General features: G+C 37.6%; 1 protein-coding gene across 2 annotated transcripts in view; it reads right to left on the minus strand.

Moving 5' to 3' along the window:
* Window positions 1-18,221, minus strand: part of TNIK (TRAF2 and NCK interacting kinase) — a 383,386-nt gene that overhangs the window by 111,566 nt on the left and 253,599 nt on the right. For both annotated transcript variants that reach the window (XM_063092797.1, XM_063092791.1), the window contains exons 5-7: window positions 10,040-10,150; window positions 6,450-6,540; window positions 5,499-5,629 (exon numbers count right to left, since the gene is read on the minus strand). In XM_063092797.1, coding sequence (XP_062948867.1) covers window positions 5,499-5,629; window positions 6,450-6,540; window positions 10,040-10,150 — 333 coding nt within the window. The remainder of the gene's footprint in view (window positions 1-5,498; window positions 5,630-6,449; window positions 6,541-10,039; window positions 10,151-18,221) is intronic.

Raw genomic sequence — 18,221 nt, forward strand, 5'->3', positions numbered from 1 at the left:
TGCAGGCAGAAACAAGAAGCTCAGGGAAGCAAACAGGAAAAGGTGTGTCCTCCCTCCTCCAGCCTTGAAGTCTCCCTCTATCTATCGCCCCACTGGCAGCGCTCGATAAGAAGTCAGATGGACAAGGAGAAATGGGGATAGCGGAGTCCCAGCCCTGTTATCCCAAAGCACAGGGCAACAGGACCTTCTACAGTTGACAGACAACAGCTTAATAATGAGCATAACAAGCACAGTGGATTTCACCAAGTTTCATAGGCCCCAAAACAGTCTTTTTTGGGGTAATTTATTTGTGGTTAGTTTATTCTTTTAGCTGTGTTCCAGTTGCAAAAAGGAGCTATGCATGGTGTGTGGTGCCTAAGGACGGCATCTTGATCTAGTGGTAGAAGTTACAGAGAAGCCAATTCTGGCTCGACTTAAGCAGACAATTAGAGATGTGTGGTACAAACATGAGGTTGAACCATATGAAATTGCTGGTTTTTGCAGGTCAAGAATGGCTCCAAATAGCACTTTCATATGATACAAACACAAAACCATCATATATTTAGTACTTACCAAGGGTGAGGCACTGTGTTAATCCCTCGGTATAGAGATTAACTCACTTTATTCTATTATAACCTTGTAATGTACAATTTATTATTCCCATTTTATGAGGCTCAGAAAAGTTATATAACTCCCCGGAAGTAATATGGCAAATAGGAGGCAAAGTCTACATTTTAAACTCACCCTGTTCAACTTCAAAAGACTGAGTCATTCATCATGTCATATACTTATATCCCATGTTATATATAAACAGAGCTAGGGTGGTGAGTTCAGGATCACTGAGGGTGTTAAGGCAGAGGTAATTACTATTACTCCCATTTCACACATAAAACAAATGGAGGACAGAAATCTTTAGTCCCTTGTCCATCTACATTTGTTACCTGACCAAAGGGAAAATACTAGAATAGCTTATTCTCTTCCACTAGGGACCAGCAGGTTGCCTGGAGGAGGTCGTGGCTATGCAGGATGTAAGAAATCCTATATAGCTGGATGTGAGCATGCAGCCACAGAAATATGTTTAACAGAAGCTTCAGTTTCCTGCTGGTGACACTAACACGGGGTCTGTACCATCTTCCCTCGGACCGAATGAGGAAGAACCTTTGTTTGAATTTCAGTAGACAGAGGCCAGGACTTGTCTGAGAATGTAAATGCACCACACTGCAATTCGAATATTGTCCTTGCGGGTGACACCCTGCATCGCGGTGACTCTCCCACTAGTCAGCCTGCTCACTTTGTCTCAGCTGGACCTCTTACTTAGAGGAATTATTTCCACCCTGCCCCAATAATGCCAATCATCTGTGACACAGAAGAATGAGTACTTTCTCTAGAATCAGAGCACAATATTCACCCAAACTCTGGAGGAGACACCTATGTCTGCAAATAATCTGCAGCACCTGTGTGAGAAGTATCAGAAACAGAGTTTAGGTGAATAATACACACAAGCACATATCAGGCCTGAGGATAGGAACTTGGTGGGTGGGGTGGGCGGGGGTTGGTGAGGGAATAGACCATGTAGTTCTCTTACTTTGCTAGCTTAATGTAAGAGCAAGGTCTGTTTATGACAAGATACACTATAACAGGACAGAAAGACATAGAAAATAAAAATTTTAAGTTCTCTACCCACATGCCCTATTCAGAGGTAAACACTATTAAGTTTTCCCAGTTCCTTTCCAAATTTCTTGAGGGTGTGTACGCGTGTGTATGTGCATGTATATACAGATGCTCCTTGACTCTTAATGAGGTTACATCCTGATAAATCCATTGTAAGTTGAAGATATTATAAGTTGAAAATGCATTTAATACACCTAATCTACCAAATAAACATCCTAGCTTAGCTAAGACTATCTTAAATGTGCTCACAATACATCATTAGCCTGTAGTTGAGCAAAGCCATCTAACACAAAGCCTGTTTTATGATAAAGTATTGAATATCTCGTGTAATTTATTGAATACTCTATCAAAAGTGAAAAACAGAATGGTTGTATGGGTACCATTGTAAAGTTGAAAAATGTTTAAGTCCAGCCATTGTAAATCGGGGACCCATGGGGCCCACCGGGTGTGGGTGTGGGAGTTAGACTATATAATGTGTACTGTACAGTAAGTTGCTTTTTATACCTAACAATGTATCTTAGGATCTGTCCAAATCCAACACACACACTACCTTATTGTTTAAATGGCTGTGTAGTATTCCATTGAACAGATTCCCTAGTCTTTATTCAACTTGTTCCCTGTTGATGGACATTTGACCACAGAGAAATTTTTTTAGAAATTTAGAATTTTATTGTTCTGTTAAAGCAACAAATATATAGGACTAAAAATTGCTTGGCAGATCCCGTCCAACTGAAATGAAATTCAATGTAAGTTTAAAAAATAACAATTTAAACAGCCTAGGAATTTTGAACAGTTTTATTAATTTCAAATCTTTTGAATGCTTATTATTAAATGGGAAAGTCTTTATTATTGCCCCACATACTTATCAGGGAAATGAAACCTTTCCTTTTACTTGAAGTGTTTTGACAGAATTTCTGAAAACAAAAAGGAAGGGCCTCTAGGGAAAAGCCAACACACCAAGCAAATGAGATTCTGGTGCTCCTCCTTAGGAGAGGGTCTATTTTCAGCGAGTTACTTAACTGTGGCCAGTAGATATCACACAAAAGCAGACTGCAATTAAAAGCATGAGCTCTTCAGACTACTTTCCTACAGAGCACCTTGTAATATGGAATTACTCTAGTTTAAAAAAAAAACCGCAAAACTTACAGGGGTCTTTAAAGACATCTTAGACAAATCAAATAATAAAAAAATCAATAAATAATAAATCAAATAACAAAACCAAACTGTACTCTTCACTTCTGTATTTTAAAGAAAGGGCTTTTGTGGTAGGGAATCTAACAAAGTCCAGTGGACTTCAAGTCATCTTTTATTCTACACATGTCCTCTCAGCTGAAATTATCTATTGCACATGAGAGCCCAGCAGGTTGACATCAGCTTCTGGGGCTGGGGTACGCTGCTGGGCCAAATGTATGACCAAAGACACTACCAAATCCTTTGATGGGGTCTCAAATGAACTCTCTAGGAAGAAACTGCATATACAGTCACAGCTTAGCTAATTCCTTACACACAGTGGGTATTCAATGAATACGGAGTGAATGAATAAATGATTTTTGAAAGCTGGATTTGGACAGATCTTATTGTCAAGTTGTACCCCGGTGACAGACCACATTCCTAAGAATATTGAACAAAAAGAAAAAGGATGAGATATGGTGCCCCCCCAAAATGGAGAAAGATTATTAAAAGATTAGCACCTTCCAAGGTTCACAGTAAAACTGTTAAGTAGTGGAAATAAATCTTCAAAGAACCCTCAAATCTTCCTTTCTTCCTGGTCTTCCTTATTCACCCTTTTCTCATGCTCTTTCTTTTACCCATGACAAATGGCCAGTGAAGCTTATATTCTTGCCTTGACTTTTTCCTGCTCTTGTACACCTAACCATCAGAATTGATAAACTAATTCACGTTAAGGTCTAAATGACTGATATGATTGAACCTGTTCTGTCCATCGAGATTACTTTTTAATAAATGACAAAGAAAAACTCATACACCAAGCTTTGCCCACATCTAGAGTTAGGCATTGTCTCACTGACTTTACTCTGATCCCAAACTACATTCTTAGCCATGATCTGAGGGAAGAGGACCGAGATATCCGTTTAATTCCAAGCTTTGGGTTGGCCAGAAGGAAGTCCTCTTCTAGTTATTCTACTGAAAATAATTCAGTCACAGGAATCTACTTTATGTCCCAGAACAAAAGTCCCATATACAACTCAGCCAGTCACAATACATAAAAGGTTAAGCTGAGGGTAATAGTCTAAAACACTCTGATTCTCCGTGGTGTATTATAAAGTAGTATAAAATATCTGTGGCCCACATGTAGACTGGTTAGCACTTGTTAAGTGTAACTATAGTTTGAAGAATTGCTTATTGCTGATTATGACACACATATCTGGCCCAGGACATATATTTTGTAGTGGCTCCTCTGAAGGGATCTGAAAATGAAATTATTTAAATGTGGTTAGTATTAGCAGTTTAAATAAATGACATTTATTTTGGCAGGAGATTAATTTTTAACTTGGCAGCTGTTTTCAGACAGATTGTTGTCAGATTATTACAGTGACTCACTTTGAAAGAAGGAGGAAATTTACAGGAGATTATTATGTTTTCAGACTTTCAAGTGTGCATCTCTCCAAAGAGACAAATAATTGTGTCAAAGCCCTGAGACACTGGGTGCTGAAGACACTGCGATGTTTGCATCTTTATGACCTGATTTCAATAATAATCCCACATGTAGAGAACTTAAAATGTTCTTTAAAAGAGGAATTCTTCAATTATACTCTTCAGTTGGTAAATTGGAGATTTATATAGAGTTGGTAATGTATTGGAAAGAGCTCTGAGCGGAGGGTAGGAAGACCTGGGTGCATGTCCCAACTCTGAGAAGCTCACTAACTGGTTGTACACTTGCAAAGACCTCAAGGCTCAGTTTCATCATCTGCAAGACGAGGGTATTTAGAGAGGATTACTAAAGTCCTTGGTGAAAAGTCCATGTACTTCTGAAATCAGCTCAGGTAGTATCAAGTCCTGCCCAAGGTTGCCCTGTGATCTGCACAAAGACCACAGGGTGTCTCTCTACCTAGTGCACAGTCTGAAAACCCACAGTTCCAATATCTCATTGTCCCCAATTGTACTGTCTTGATTTTAGCCACAATTCATGAAAAAGCAATGTCACCTGACACTGCCACTATTGATGGGGTACTAACCCAAAATTATGTTTGATTACTGGCTAGCAGAATAGAAAAGAGGAGAGCGTCATGAATAAGTCTACTTGAACACTGCTTTGAATTTATTAGCAAATTTCTAGTTCACAATACAAAGTAACAAGCCACAAATCAAATTTCTTTGAAACACTGTGCCTCTCCTTAGAAACACCATAGTTACCAACATCCCATTTGATTCTCTCTCATGGAAAAGAAACCCCAAATAATTATACTTTGTGAAATGTAGAAAAGAGGACGTCTGATTATTCTTAATTAGAAAAAGATGACCCAAGACAACAAATTCATATTTTGTTTCTTTGAACATAAAAAGCTATCAAAATATATACTTTGAGAAAAATCTAAACTATAATCAAAATGGAAATTAATCTATTTTTCAATAATAAGAAGCAAGAGTAAATTCAAAAGAATGTAGAAAATGATTCAAACATTTTTTCCACAAATAGGCAATCAGATATGATGGGTGAATTCATTAAAAAGATTCTCACTTGTATGTTTTATAATTTTAATTCAAATAATGTTTTTCAGTTTTCCCTTTGGATCACATAAATCATAAATCCACAGGCACATGAGAATTCTCCTACTGCAAGATTCAGAACGAGCTGGTAGGCACAATTTTGAAACACAGTGAAGTCATACCTTGAAATCATATGTTGCATCTGGGTTTTCGTCACAGGCAATAACTTCTGGTGCCATCCAGTAGGGAGTCCCAATGAAGGTATTCCTCCTGCCCACTGTTCGATCAAGCTGGGCACTGACACCAAAGTCCACTATTTAAAAAAAGACAAATGAATTAAGTGTATGATCATAGGTTTTATATGGTGATAAAATAAATGTGTATTTTCTTATTGTGGTAAAATATACATAATATAAAACTTACCATTTTAACCATTTAAGAATGTACACTTCTGTGGCATTAAGTGCATTCACACTGTTGTATAACCATCACCATTATCCATCTCCAGAACGTTCTCACCTTCCCCAACTGGAACTCTGTACCCATTAAATAACTCTCCATTCCCTATTTTCCCCCAGACGCCAAACATTACAATTCTACTTTCTGTCTTTATGAATTTGACTACTCTAGGTACCTCATACAGATATGCCAAAGAAAAGGATTCCCCTGCTGATAACTCTGGCAGATGGAAGGGGGGTAATTAGTATGTACCTAAAGCAGAATATTGAGCTTCCATTTTGCAAAGGTTCCCAGGGTAACAATGAAATCAATGTAACCATAACTTAAACATATGGGAATATAGCAGGAATCGATTATTCTAATTATGTCTAAATGGATATTTTCAATGAAAAAAATTAGGTCCTCAGTGTTCTGTTACAGTAGCAACAACATAAACAAACTTTAAGATATAGGCAACCATTTCAAGGTCTGTCACTTCTAATCTTTACTGAAAAAAAATCTCAATTATTTCTACACATGGATTAAGCACACTGCTCTGTTCACCATACTGTATATAATTCATTACTCAAAGTGCAAATCCACAGGGACAAAATCACATTAATTTTTTTAAAAAGGCTGTTGAAATAAACCAATCAATTTCTGCAATTCCTAGGCTCACCGGATTCTGTTTTTACCTAGTTTAACTTCCGCGTTTTCAGTCAGCAAGACATTTTGCCCTTTAATATCTCGATGAATCACTTTATGCTGGTGCAGGTGACTCAGCCCCTGGAGTGATGGAGAGTTGAGAAGAGTTAGTAGGAGCATAAGCCAAGATGCAAATAAACTATTTTGAATGATCAAAAAATAATGATAATAATTAAACTCACCCAGAGATACTTCCAGAATTATATTCACATCTCTCATGTGCTCTTAGTGCTATTCTAAATTGTAGGCAATTGATCAATATAAACTGAAAGGTACAGGCAGTCCTTGCAATGCCTGGTGCTGTGTTAAATGAAATGCTTGCACACCAGATCTGATCTGAGATACCACGGAACCACACGCATCATTGTACGGTTCCAGCATGCCCACATTTCAGTTAACACAGTACTGTGAAAAGTGAGCAGTTTGTATTTGCTAGTTTGTAAAAGAAACATCTACAGAGTCTCTGTACAGAGAACTAACCTGATTTAACTGAATCCCCCCTTTTATTTTGCAATATCTGAATTTAAAAGTTAAATTTAAAAGTTAAAAGCTACCTTCTGTTATACAATTTTTTTTAAGCACAATAAAATATTTCTCAGACCAGCCAAGAAATCTCCCATTGGCTTTAGACAATGTGGCTCACATTAAAAGGAAAACAATTTCTATTTCGTTTGCTGACATTTATCACTGTCATTTTAAATGGTTTATGATATTTGTGACTTTGTGCTCATTATGTGAGATAATGATTCAGTAATATCCAAACCTGATTGTGTTTCATTTCTCCATGAATTACACTGATTTTAGCTTCTTTATGACGTGAGTTCTATAAGCTACAGCTTACTCTAAGGTAGACCATATTTTTCGGATAAATCATAACCCAAAAGAATCTAAAATTGAAGTCTAGAAACAAATTATGTTATGCTAACACTTGTTAATTCAAGGTATTGGGTACCCAAGTATTGTCATTTTATTATTTATGATTTTCTGTTCTTTTAATTTTTCACCACCACAACAAAAATCATGGTATGAATGATGAGGCTGACACAAAAAGAAACAAAACAAAATATCTGACCTCCCTTGATGAAAAAATTTAGCATGACAGTACGGATGTCCAAAAATATCCATATGTAGATTTAGTAATGTTGGTAAACTTATACCATGTTACACGACAGTGTGAGGCACTGGGTTTGGTCTTAAAAAATGACCTTTCTTATCTAGTCAGTTTGGCTCAAGATAGGCATCAAGCAGATTTAAATGTATGGTTTTCACAGCATATAAGCACCCATAAATCTTTAAGAGAGGACCTGAAGATCCCCATCCCTCCTTCACCACTGAAGTGGTTGGAAGCAGACGCGAGAGCATATAAGTGAGCCAAAAGTTGTATTTCATGAGATCACATGATGCATGGAGGGTCATCTCTAAACTACTTGTGATCAGGACCTTTGGGTGGTAAAATGTCTCTTCCAGTGGGTAACCTCATCTCAAATGTTGGCATCATGTGGGAGAATGTACTGGAGAAGGAAGAAAACCACTATTTTCACACATCTTAATGCAAGGTATTGAGAGATGCCCCTGGGGTGAAACATCCCTAATGCTTTTAGAACGCTGGAGATCAAATGACTGATCCCCTGCAGGGTTCCCCAGCAGTGCGGAAAGCCCTATTGGGCGGAACCACCCCGGAGACCTGATAAATTCTTGGCACCCACTCTGTGGTCTGGATGACTAAATAATCCATCATGTTCTCCCTGACAGAGCAAAACTTTAAGTCAGAAATTAAAATTAAGTTTACACGATGGTACATCAAGACTTGGAGATAAATGTCAAATGTGAAGGAGATCAGCAGCCAGGCCTCCTTGTTTCTCTCCTTAAATTTTGTTTTGCGTTCTGTTCAAGAAATCTTTATTGCCTTCTCCAAGACATAGTGGTATTATCTTATGCTTTCTCTTAAGACTTTAATGTTTATATCTATCTTTCCCATTTATATCTCTTATCCAGCTGGAATCAATTTTTGAATACAGTATAATAATGTAGGTGTCGGGTTTGTGTTTTTTTATGGATATACAATTGACCAAGCACTATGACTGTCAGAGCACCTCTTCTCCATGCACAGCAGCATTTCCTTTGTCATAAATCAAATGTCCACACAAGGTGGATCTCTTCCTAGAGTCTCAATTCTGTTACCTTGTCCACCGTCTAAAACTCATGACAATACCATTCTGTCTTAATTTTCTAGTAGACTTATAACAAATTCTGATAACTGGTAGCATAAATCCTCTGGCTTTGTTCTTCTTCTCTAAAATTGCCTTGGCTGTTCTTGGCCCTTTGCACTTTCATATAATTTTTTAAAAATTAGCTTTTCAATGTCCACAAATATACCTATAGGGATTTTGACTGGGAGTTCAATGAAACCATGGATCAAACAGGGGAGAAATAACATCTTCACAATATTGAGTATTCTAATCTATGAAATGGTATATATTTCCTTTTATTAAGGTCTTTAACTGCTTTCAGTACAAAATATTTTGTAGTTTTCAGAGAAGTCATTCACAGCTTTCTGCCAATTCATAAGTATTTGATTTTTATGCTGTCAATGTTATTTTTAAATTTCATTTTCTACTTTTCTTTTGCCTACATCTGGTTTGCATTTAGTGAAGAGACATCATCTTATGCCTGCCTGCCTTCTTTCTTAACTTCCATTCATTCATCCATCCATCCATAGCACATATCTTTCTCTCAAAAGCATATCTTGGACACATCATGAAAAAGTTTTAACCTCTGTTCCCCTAAATTAAGAAGGCAGAGCTTACAAGTAACTAATGATTGCTGAACAGACTAGTGAGAACGTTCACTGGGCATATAATGGTCTTCATATTAGTAACAAGAGATAATTAAACCAGTTCGAATGAACTAAAATACACCCAATCATTTTCTTCTCCCTTAACTGAGCTCCACAAATATGACACTGTTGGCTAGACTGCCCGATCGTGGGATTGTGGGCAAAACTGGACACTCAGGAACAGTCTTGTCTGGCTATTTTGATTGATTTAAGTGACTAAGTATCAAATATCTATTTTTTAAAAAAGGTAAAATCTGTTAAACTAGGTTGTGCGTACAGAAATGACTAAAGTCATACAATCCTTATAGACTTTCTGCGGTGGGAAGGAATTACAACATTTGTTATAATAAATTAGTTATAAACTTTCACAAATGCATAACTCAAATGAGCTATCAAAATATCTGTTAAAACAATCTACTTCCTAAACGAGACACTATCTTTATAATTTAAAATTAGATTTCTAATTGGAAGCACCATTGAAAATTGCTTGTTAAGGGAAAACACCCCAATGTCAACCCTCCAATGAAAGTGCACATGGCTTTTCCAGAATGGCTCTTACTTTCATGAGAGCAAACCTCCACACCAAACTACCACTGCCGCCGTCACTCTTAGAATAAACCTTTAAAGAGATTTCTGCTGTTTATGAAATTCACAAGAAGGTTAGAACAAAATGTAACACCTTCCAAGATATCCTGTGTTGCCTGCAGATGTTGGGAGGTTGACCCGTCCCCACTTGTCACCTACCCGTAAGATCTCCCTGCAGATGTATGCAATCCACTCCTCTTTCAACGTGTTACCTTTTGTGTTCTTGATCAGGTCAGTGACAGAGCCAGCGCCACAAAACTCCATCACCAACTGGCAAAGGAAGCAAACAAGCCATTACTATCATTACATTTCACAGCTTCCACTGGGTCAGGTTAAGAAGGCATAAAGTATTCCAATTGGGTGCTTTGGAATGTCATTCCTACAAAGAAGAAGTGATCATAAAAAGCAACATATAAAACATACATTTTTAAATCTTAATTTACTCCCAAAGTGATAGAAAGAAAAGATTATTTAAAATATTTTTACTGTAAGTTATGGTTGGAAATTGAGGAAAATCTCCATACTCCAAGTATATTTTTAAAATAGAGGCTGGTACGTGGCTCAAAGTCGAGAGTATTTCTGTGTTTTCACCTAGCAGCCAAACTCATCTTTGCTATAAAAGCAGATCACTCCCCTGTCATAAATATCTGTGGTTCTCTAGGCAGTCCCAAGGAAGGACAATAGAAGTGTACACTATTTATGTTATTGGTTTGTAGGCAGCACTGTAAGCTGTCAGAGTGGGGACTGTCTGCTTTTAATTAACTTCAGCAAATGTTCCCATGAGGTTGGACACATCAAATAAATTCAATAAACAATAAACTCTAATTTAGCACCTTTCATCCAAAAAGCTCCAAGCGCTCTATAAATATAAACTCATTACAGCACTCAGCAACTTTTTAAAACAGGGGAAAATAAACATCGCCCTTACTTAATGGGCAAATAGAGACTAGAAGAAGAAAAGCAATCTACGTGCTTTTACATCCATTTTCTTGGCTTAGATAAACACATCCATTTCTACCCTTTCTTCTTCAAAAACATCTTTAACAAAAGTCACCTTATTAGGTATTTATAATCCCTGACTTGATAACTAGAGACAGAACTAAAATGGAGCTATAATAATCACATTGATGTTTTGGCTTTGTTCAAATGTGCGTTTCTGACATCAACATTGTGTCACCAGGTCCAAAAAGATACCCCCCCGCCTGCAAAATATTCAGGAAGAAATTATGTTTTCTTTTTCTCTGTACACCTTATAGAAACTCAATAAAAACTCATAAAATGAGTTTCATGAATGAGTTTCCAATTCTTTTCTGACTTGTCTTTTTATGATTCCACAAAAGCTGGGGAAACCCTCACATCTTCTCCAAAGAGCCAGTGTTAGTTTTGAGGCCTACAAGAAGCTTTTGTGGGGGAATTTGGGAAGTTGCCATAATAGACTACATTCCCACCAGATAAGAGCTGGAAAACTACCATATGTAATAGCCAGGAAGTTGTCAAAGACCACAAAATCACATCAAAAAGCACTCGGGAGTCAACCTGAAAAGACTCCCCGTGGCCAAAGATGGGATAATTTTAGCATTATCAAAAACACATTAAATTAATGAAATGCCTTAATAACGCCATCCCCAAAAGGAATATAACCGGCACTGTTAGAAGAAAATAAGGAAACAATTTCTTATTTTGAGAACTGGTAAATAAAGGGAAAGAATCAAAAGTTTATCCTGTCTTTCTTATACAGATTTTACCACTGGGTAATTACATAATAAAAGAGGGAAATCTTCTCCTCATGAAAAGTAGGTATTTCATCAGATAAATGAAAAAGACTTGATAGAATTAGAATGACCCTAATAAACTAAAGGACATAGGCAGTGATCGTCAATGGTTGCTAACATAAACAAAAACAAGTAAGGAATAAATATGATTTGCCTCTTGAGAAAAGAACACAGCGCCACCTACGAAGTAGTCTTGCCAAAAACAAAAAACAAAAATCTGAATCTGATCAAGTCTCCAGCTCCAACCACCAATTTACAGGAAATTTAAAGGACTGAGGAACCTGCTACATACAGTCAGCAAAATATAGACTAGGAAATTAGTATGGACAAATAGTTTCTTCAACAAATAAATTGCATGGGGAAAAAGAGACGGAAGGGAAACGTATAGATTTAAAGATATTTAAAAAGATATACCAATAAATTGCAGTGAATGTACCTTATGTGGACACTGATTTTTAAAAAGAGCTATTAAAAACTTGAGACAATTACAACTTTTAATACAGACTTAAATATTTGATGATCCTAAGGAAATATGGTTAATATTATTTAAGTGTGATAATAGTATGGTGGTTATATTTTTTTAAAAAACCACTCATCTTTTAGAGAAACATGCTGAAATACTTATGGATAAAATTATATGACAGTCTCTTCCACAAATAGTACTTGGACAAGCGGATATCCACATGCAAAAAGTGATGTTAAACCTTTACCTCACACCATACACAGAAAATTAACTAAAAAATGGATCAAAGACTTAAATATAAGAGTAAAACTATAAAACTCATAGGAGAAAACAGAATAAATCTCCATGACCTTAGACTTAGCAATGGTTTTTTCAGATATGAAATCAAAAGAAAAACAACAAAAGAAAAAAAAAAGATAAATTAGATTTCAATCAAAATTACAAACTTTTGTGCAAAGTGCATAACAGTGAAAAAACCACCCACAGAAAGGGAAAAATATTTGCAAGTCATATATCTGATAAGGGTCTAGTATCCAGAATATATAAAGAATTCTTACAACTCAACAAAAGACAAGCAGCTCAATTTAAAAATGGGCAAAGGACTTGAATAGACATTTCTCCAAAGAAGATATACAGATGGCTAACAATCACATGAAAAGATGTTCAATGTCATTAGTCATTAGGAAAATGCAAATCAACACACAATGAGGTGCCACCTTACACCCACTAAGGTGACTATAATTTACCAAAAAGAAAAGATAGACAGAAAATCACAAGTATTGGCAAGGATGTGGAGGTACTGGAACCCTCATACACTGCTGATGAAAATGTAAAATGGTACAGTCACTGTCACAAACATTTGGTAAATTACTCAATAAAAACATAGAATTGACATGTGACTCAGCAATTCCACTTCTAGATATATACTCCCCAAAATTAAAAACAAATGCTCAAATAAAAACTTGTATATGAATGTTCAAAGCAGCACTATTCACAATAGACAAAAGGTGGAAATAACCAAAACATCCATCAACAGATGAACAGATGTACAAAATGTGGGGGGATAGCCATACAATGGAATATTACTCAGCCAGGAAAGGAATGACATGCATGATACAACACAGATCAACTGTGAAAACATTATGCTAAGTGAAAGAAGCCAGACAAAAAAGGCCATATATTGTATGATTCCATTTATGTGAAATATCCAAAATAGGTAAATCCATAGAGATAGAAAGCAGATTAGTGATCTCCAGGGACTGGAGGGGGGATGGGGGAGTGCTTTGGGTTGAATGTGTCTCCAAAACTTAATCCCCACTGTGAATATTAAGAGGGTGGGAAATCCTATTATCGTAATTGAAAGGTGGAGCCTTGATGAGGTGATTGGATTGTAGAACCATGCAGTAGTGAATGGATTAAAAATGGTGGTCAGGGGAATAGTTCTAAGGGCTTTAAAAGAAGAGATCATGAGAGGTTAGTCTCTCTTTGCTCCACCATATTCCCAATGTGACACTCTGCCGTCTCTGAAGTCACCATCAAAAAAATCTTTCACCAGATGTGTTCCCTGGACTTTGGACTTCTTAGCCTCTGAAACCATAAGCAATAAGTTTTGCTTTCTTATAAATCACCCATTTCCATGTATTTTGTTATAAGCAACAGAAATGGACTAGTAAAGGGGGAATGGGAGTGACTGCTTAATGGGTACAGAGTTTCCTTTTGGGGTGATGAAAAAATTCTGGAACTAGACAGTGGTGATGGCTGCACAACATTGTGAATATACTTAATGCCACTGAAATACACATTTAAAGTATATTTAGGTAAATTTTATGTTATGTGTATTTTACCAGAATTAAATAAAGAAAATATTATAAGCAAGATTTGTTTCAAAATCATAACAGAAGGGGGAGGTAGATGGGCATGTGGATGGGGTGGAATTGGCCACTGGTTGAAGGCTGCTGGAGCTAGTTTTGGGCACATGGGTGTTCATTATGCTGTTCTGTCTAATTCTTTGTATTTGGGGGATTCTTCATAATGCTTGTGCAAAGTTAAAGAAAATCCCATTATTTAGTAAACCCTGGTTCAACAGCAACAGGATACACCAAAGAAACATCCTTGGATAGAAGGAAAAGAATATTTTCTCAAGTGAACAAAAAATGTTTGTGCCCCTTCTCCAAATCCCGTTTTGAAAAACACAGTGACCAGACCTCCTACGAATACATCCACTGCTCCAGTATCAGCTGGAGAAAATGTCCCACCACTGAGCTCTATCAGGCCAGGTAATTACACTTTCTAAGGAAAGCAGCAGAAGCCCAGTGACTCCAGTCTTTCAAAATTAAATTGGACAAAATACTTTCAAATATTCAGTAGGAAACAATCCTACTCTAGCCAGGCACTAATGTCAGTGATTTCTATAATTTGCTTTTCCATTCAGCTCCAGCTGAAGGCTGCTAAATTCTTTTCATCTCACTATGGAACAAAATGATTGTTAAATTATATAATGGGATTTTTTTAAAAAAGAAAAAGAAAGAAGAAACCAGCACTTGCTAGCAATCAGTTCCTGCAGCCACACAGAAACACTGATAATTAATGCTACCGCACGGTGGGGACTCTCACTCCCCATATGTAACCTCATCACGTTAATAAACAGAAACAGGGCTCAACATGCCAAGCACAGCAGCGATAAGTCAATAAATTTACATCTCACAAGTAAGACATAACGGATCACTAGTATTCTCCCCGAAAGAAAGTTCTCAAAGAGTTTATACTGGGGCAATAATACTTGCTAACATTTGCTGAAAATTTACCATGTGCCAGGCATTGGGCTAAGTGATTTACAACTGTTGCTTCATTAATTCTCTTTCCCCTCAATTTCCTTATATTTATTTATTTGGAAATGGAGCTTAGTTATGGTCTGCAGCCTTCTCCATAGAATACATTCATTAAGTAACTAGAGCAAGGTTAAAAGCATGTTGTTCTCTCAATTACTAGCTATGTGACCTTGGGCATGTTCCCAAACCACCCTGGGCTGAGCAACATCCCTCTCTGGACCACCACCACTATTATAAAATATAAAATAAGAGCATTTAAGAGCATTAACCTTATCAGTCTGATGTGTGCATTAATTGTCTATGGATGTAAAGCTCTTAGCAGCCAGAAATCTCAAAATATATGTGTTACTTTTCCATTCTTTAGTCTGTTAGCATTTATGAAAAAGCAATGAGGAAGAGTTTATGACTCGGAAGATAGCATCGACAGCTACTTAAGGTCCACTTCACTTGGATGGTGAAGAGATAGGGCTGAAAGACGCTTGTGAAGGGTACCAGGTATGTGTTTCTAAAACCTCTGTTAATGAAATAGCAACAAGGACACGTGTCTTTTTTCAGGTTTGTATCACACAGGAAGAAGACACAGTGCTGCATTCCGGGACCACAGGTCTTTGTTTGGAAGGTGGTGGTGATAAGGAGTTAAAAGGAATCTTACATTTGAAATTCTCACTCAATACCACCTAAATAACTGGCTCAGAAACTGAGATAGAACATGTGTGAAGGTTAAGTTGAAGTTGCGGACAGAAATGAACTAAGGCACAATAGAAAGTAGACCTGGCCTGGAGGAGGCATTAAAAAAAGAACACAGTGTAGCACAACAAATTGCTAGGGAAAGGGGCTGCTGGGTTACTTGGGCATGGGTAGCTATTTCTATTTAAATAGAAAAACAAAGAGTTCTGACATATTTCACAATTTGCATGGCTGATTGTTACACATATTTTTGTCAGTTGTATTTCTGACAACTGCGATGTTTTCTTTTAGAGGTTGGGGGGTGGGGGTATCTATGCCCTCCTGTGCTTCCCCTCTCTCCAGGGCAATATTTAAAGAAAGGGTCTTCAGACTTAGCTGATCTCAAAAGCAACAAGTCAAAACCCTGAGCTCACCTCCCCGCAGGGGAGGAGGGTCTTTCAGAAAGGAATCAGCAAATGCAGACATTTCTAATCTTCCCTTTCCAATCCCAACAACCTCTGAAAGAATTTTAAAAGGTTTATTCTCAGAGGCAGTCTAAGAGGCTTGGATGATTTCTGGGGTCCCTGATGTATTCACTCACTTGCTAGTTAATTGGTTTTAAGTTTCTGTGACAAGACACAAAGCCTTTAAGATGATGTCAGGCTCTTTTACCTGCCCATAATCCTGCCAACTGGGTCAATTGTAGAACTAGGGCTAGGTCTGGAGCTCACAGATGCCTAAAGCCCATTGTCCAGACTGGGTTCCCAGACACCTCACACGCTAGGCTAGATCACCAGACCCCTCACATGCAGGTCTATGAGCTAGGTAGCTGGCAAACAGGTCCTTGGAAGCCATAGGTTGGAGAGCATGGCCATGCAGGAGTGGCAGTCAATGCCAGTCAGGTTGCGGCATGTGCAGGTGCACTAACTCCATCCCCACCCCACCCCCAACTTGCTTACATAGAATGCACCACACCGCCCCCAACCAGGCCTAAGGTGAGGAGGCCTGATTAAATTATTCTATTTTCCCAATAGCTGGTATTGTAAAACCATCTGCACTAGCCCAGAATACCCTGATAGGAACTCATTCCTCCCCAATGTTATCAGTCATCCACAAGAATAAGCGACTACTAACAGATCTCTTCTCGTTTACAGTAAAAGGAGGGGTGGCAGGAGGGACAAGCAAGAGGACAGAGCAGAAAGCTGAAGGTCTTCCTAAAATGAGAGAGGAGTTTGCACCAAGCAGTTGAAGGGGCACCCTAAGAAAAGGATAGGAAAGCTAATCTTCCAAGAATTCACGACTCTGCAAAGATTCACCCTATTGCCCTTGAAGGTCCAGAAACAGCAATGAGGCACAGGTTATTTTTATCATGTGTGGCTGGGAATAGCCACAGATCTCATCTGTAAGATTTATGAAGGTGTAAACAAAATCCAAACTCAGTTACTTCTGTAACTTTGTTAGAGAAGCCTGCTTCATTTGTCAAAGGTAGTTTAAGTCTCACAATATAAAATATGTGTGTATAGAAATACAAAATACAAAAATACCAAAACTGGTTGGCATATAGACAAATACATTCATCATTTCAATCAACTGATAGAAAATAAAGTAAAACTGCTGGGAATTTCAAATTTGAAAAGGCAACTGAAATGGCCTTTTGCATTAATTTTTAAACTAGCACGTATTAGGAAAAACAAAAAACCAAACCTCTTTTTGCTTCTGAATTTTATTTTTAGACTTGAAAAGAGAATGCTTGAACTATAAATTCTAAGTTTTCCAAAGATAAAAGAAAAGATGAGCCCCAAGGATGTGACGTGTCCCCAACTTTGTCAATAAAGTTTCTGAATAATGAAAATCTTTGTATCTTGAGAACGATGATGGCAGTTTGAATATACTGAGCCAACCGGTATTTCTAGCAAGGAGAAGGCTGCCCAGAGGACAGGCCCACTAGAAATGTTCAATAGCTGCCTATGTCTGAGGAGACAGACACCTCAGAGTCAGTGTGACAGCATTCAAGGAAAACCTAGAGAAATTAGCTGCATCTTCTATTTGGTGTCTGGACTCAAATTTCACAGTATTCATTGAAAGATCTTTTGCAGAATTCTTCTTTGTAAGAGTAACTCATCACATGTCCACTTCATCCACGGACCCAGTCACAGACACTAACCGTAAGGATGTAAGAAATTTACAACTCAGCATCCCAGAATATTAGACCCAAATAGAAGAATTTGAGGTGAGGATAGGGGAGGGAAGTTTTCAGACAGATTAAAAATAGAAGAAAAAATACTGGCCATAGAGGATTTAGGACTCAGTATGCTGGTAGTTGAGGATTTTGAGAAGCACAACATAAATAGGAGCATAAACTGGCTCAAAAATAATCTAAAATAAGGGACCAGAAGGGTTTCATGAACCATTAGCAAAATAACTACGGGCATACATAAAGTATTCCTTTTGCCATGGTGAAAATCAGTTTAAACACAGTCCAAATGAAATTCTTTGGGATCTGGCTCACTTGGGAGAGTGTGGTGCTGATAACACCAAGGCCAAGGGTTCAGATCCCTATATAGGGATGGCTGGTTAGCTCACTTGGGAGAGCGTGGTGCTGACAACACCAA

The sequence above is a fragment of the Cynocephalus volans genome, chromosome 1 (assembly GCF_027409185.1).
Source record: "Cynocephalus volans isolate mCynVol1 chromosome 1, mCynVol1.pri, whole genome shotgun sequence".
NCBI lineage: Eukaryota > Metazoa > Chordata > Mammalia > Dermoptera > Cynocephalidae > Cynocephalus > Cynocephalus volans.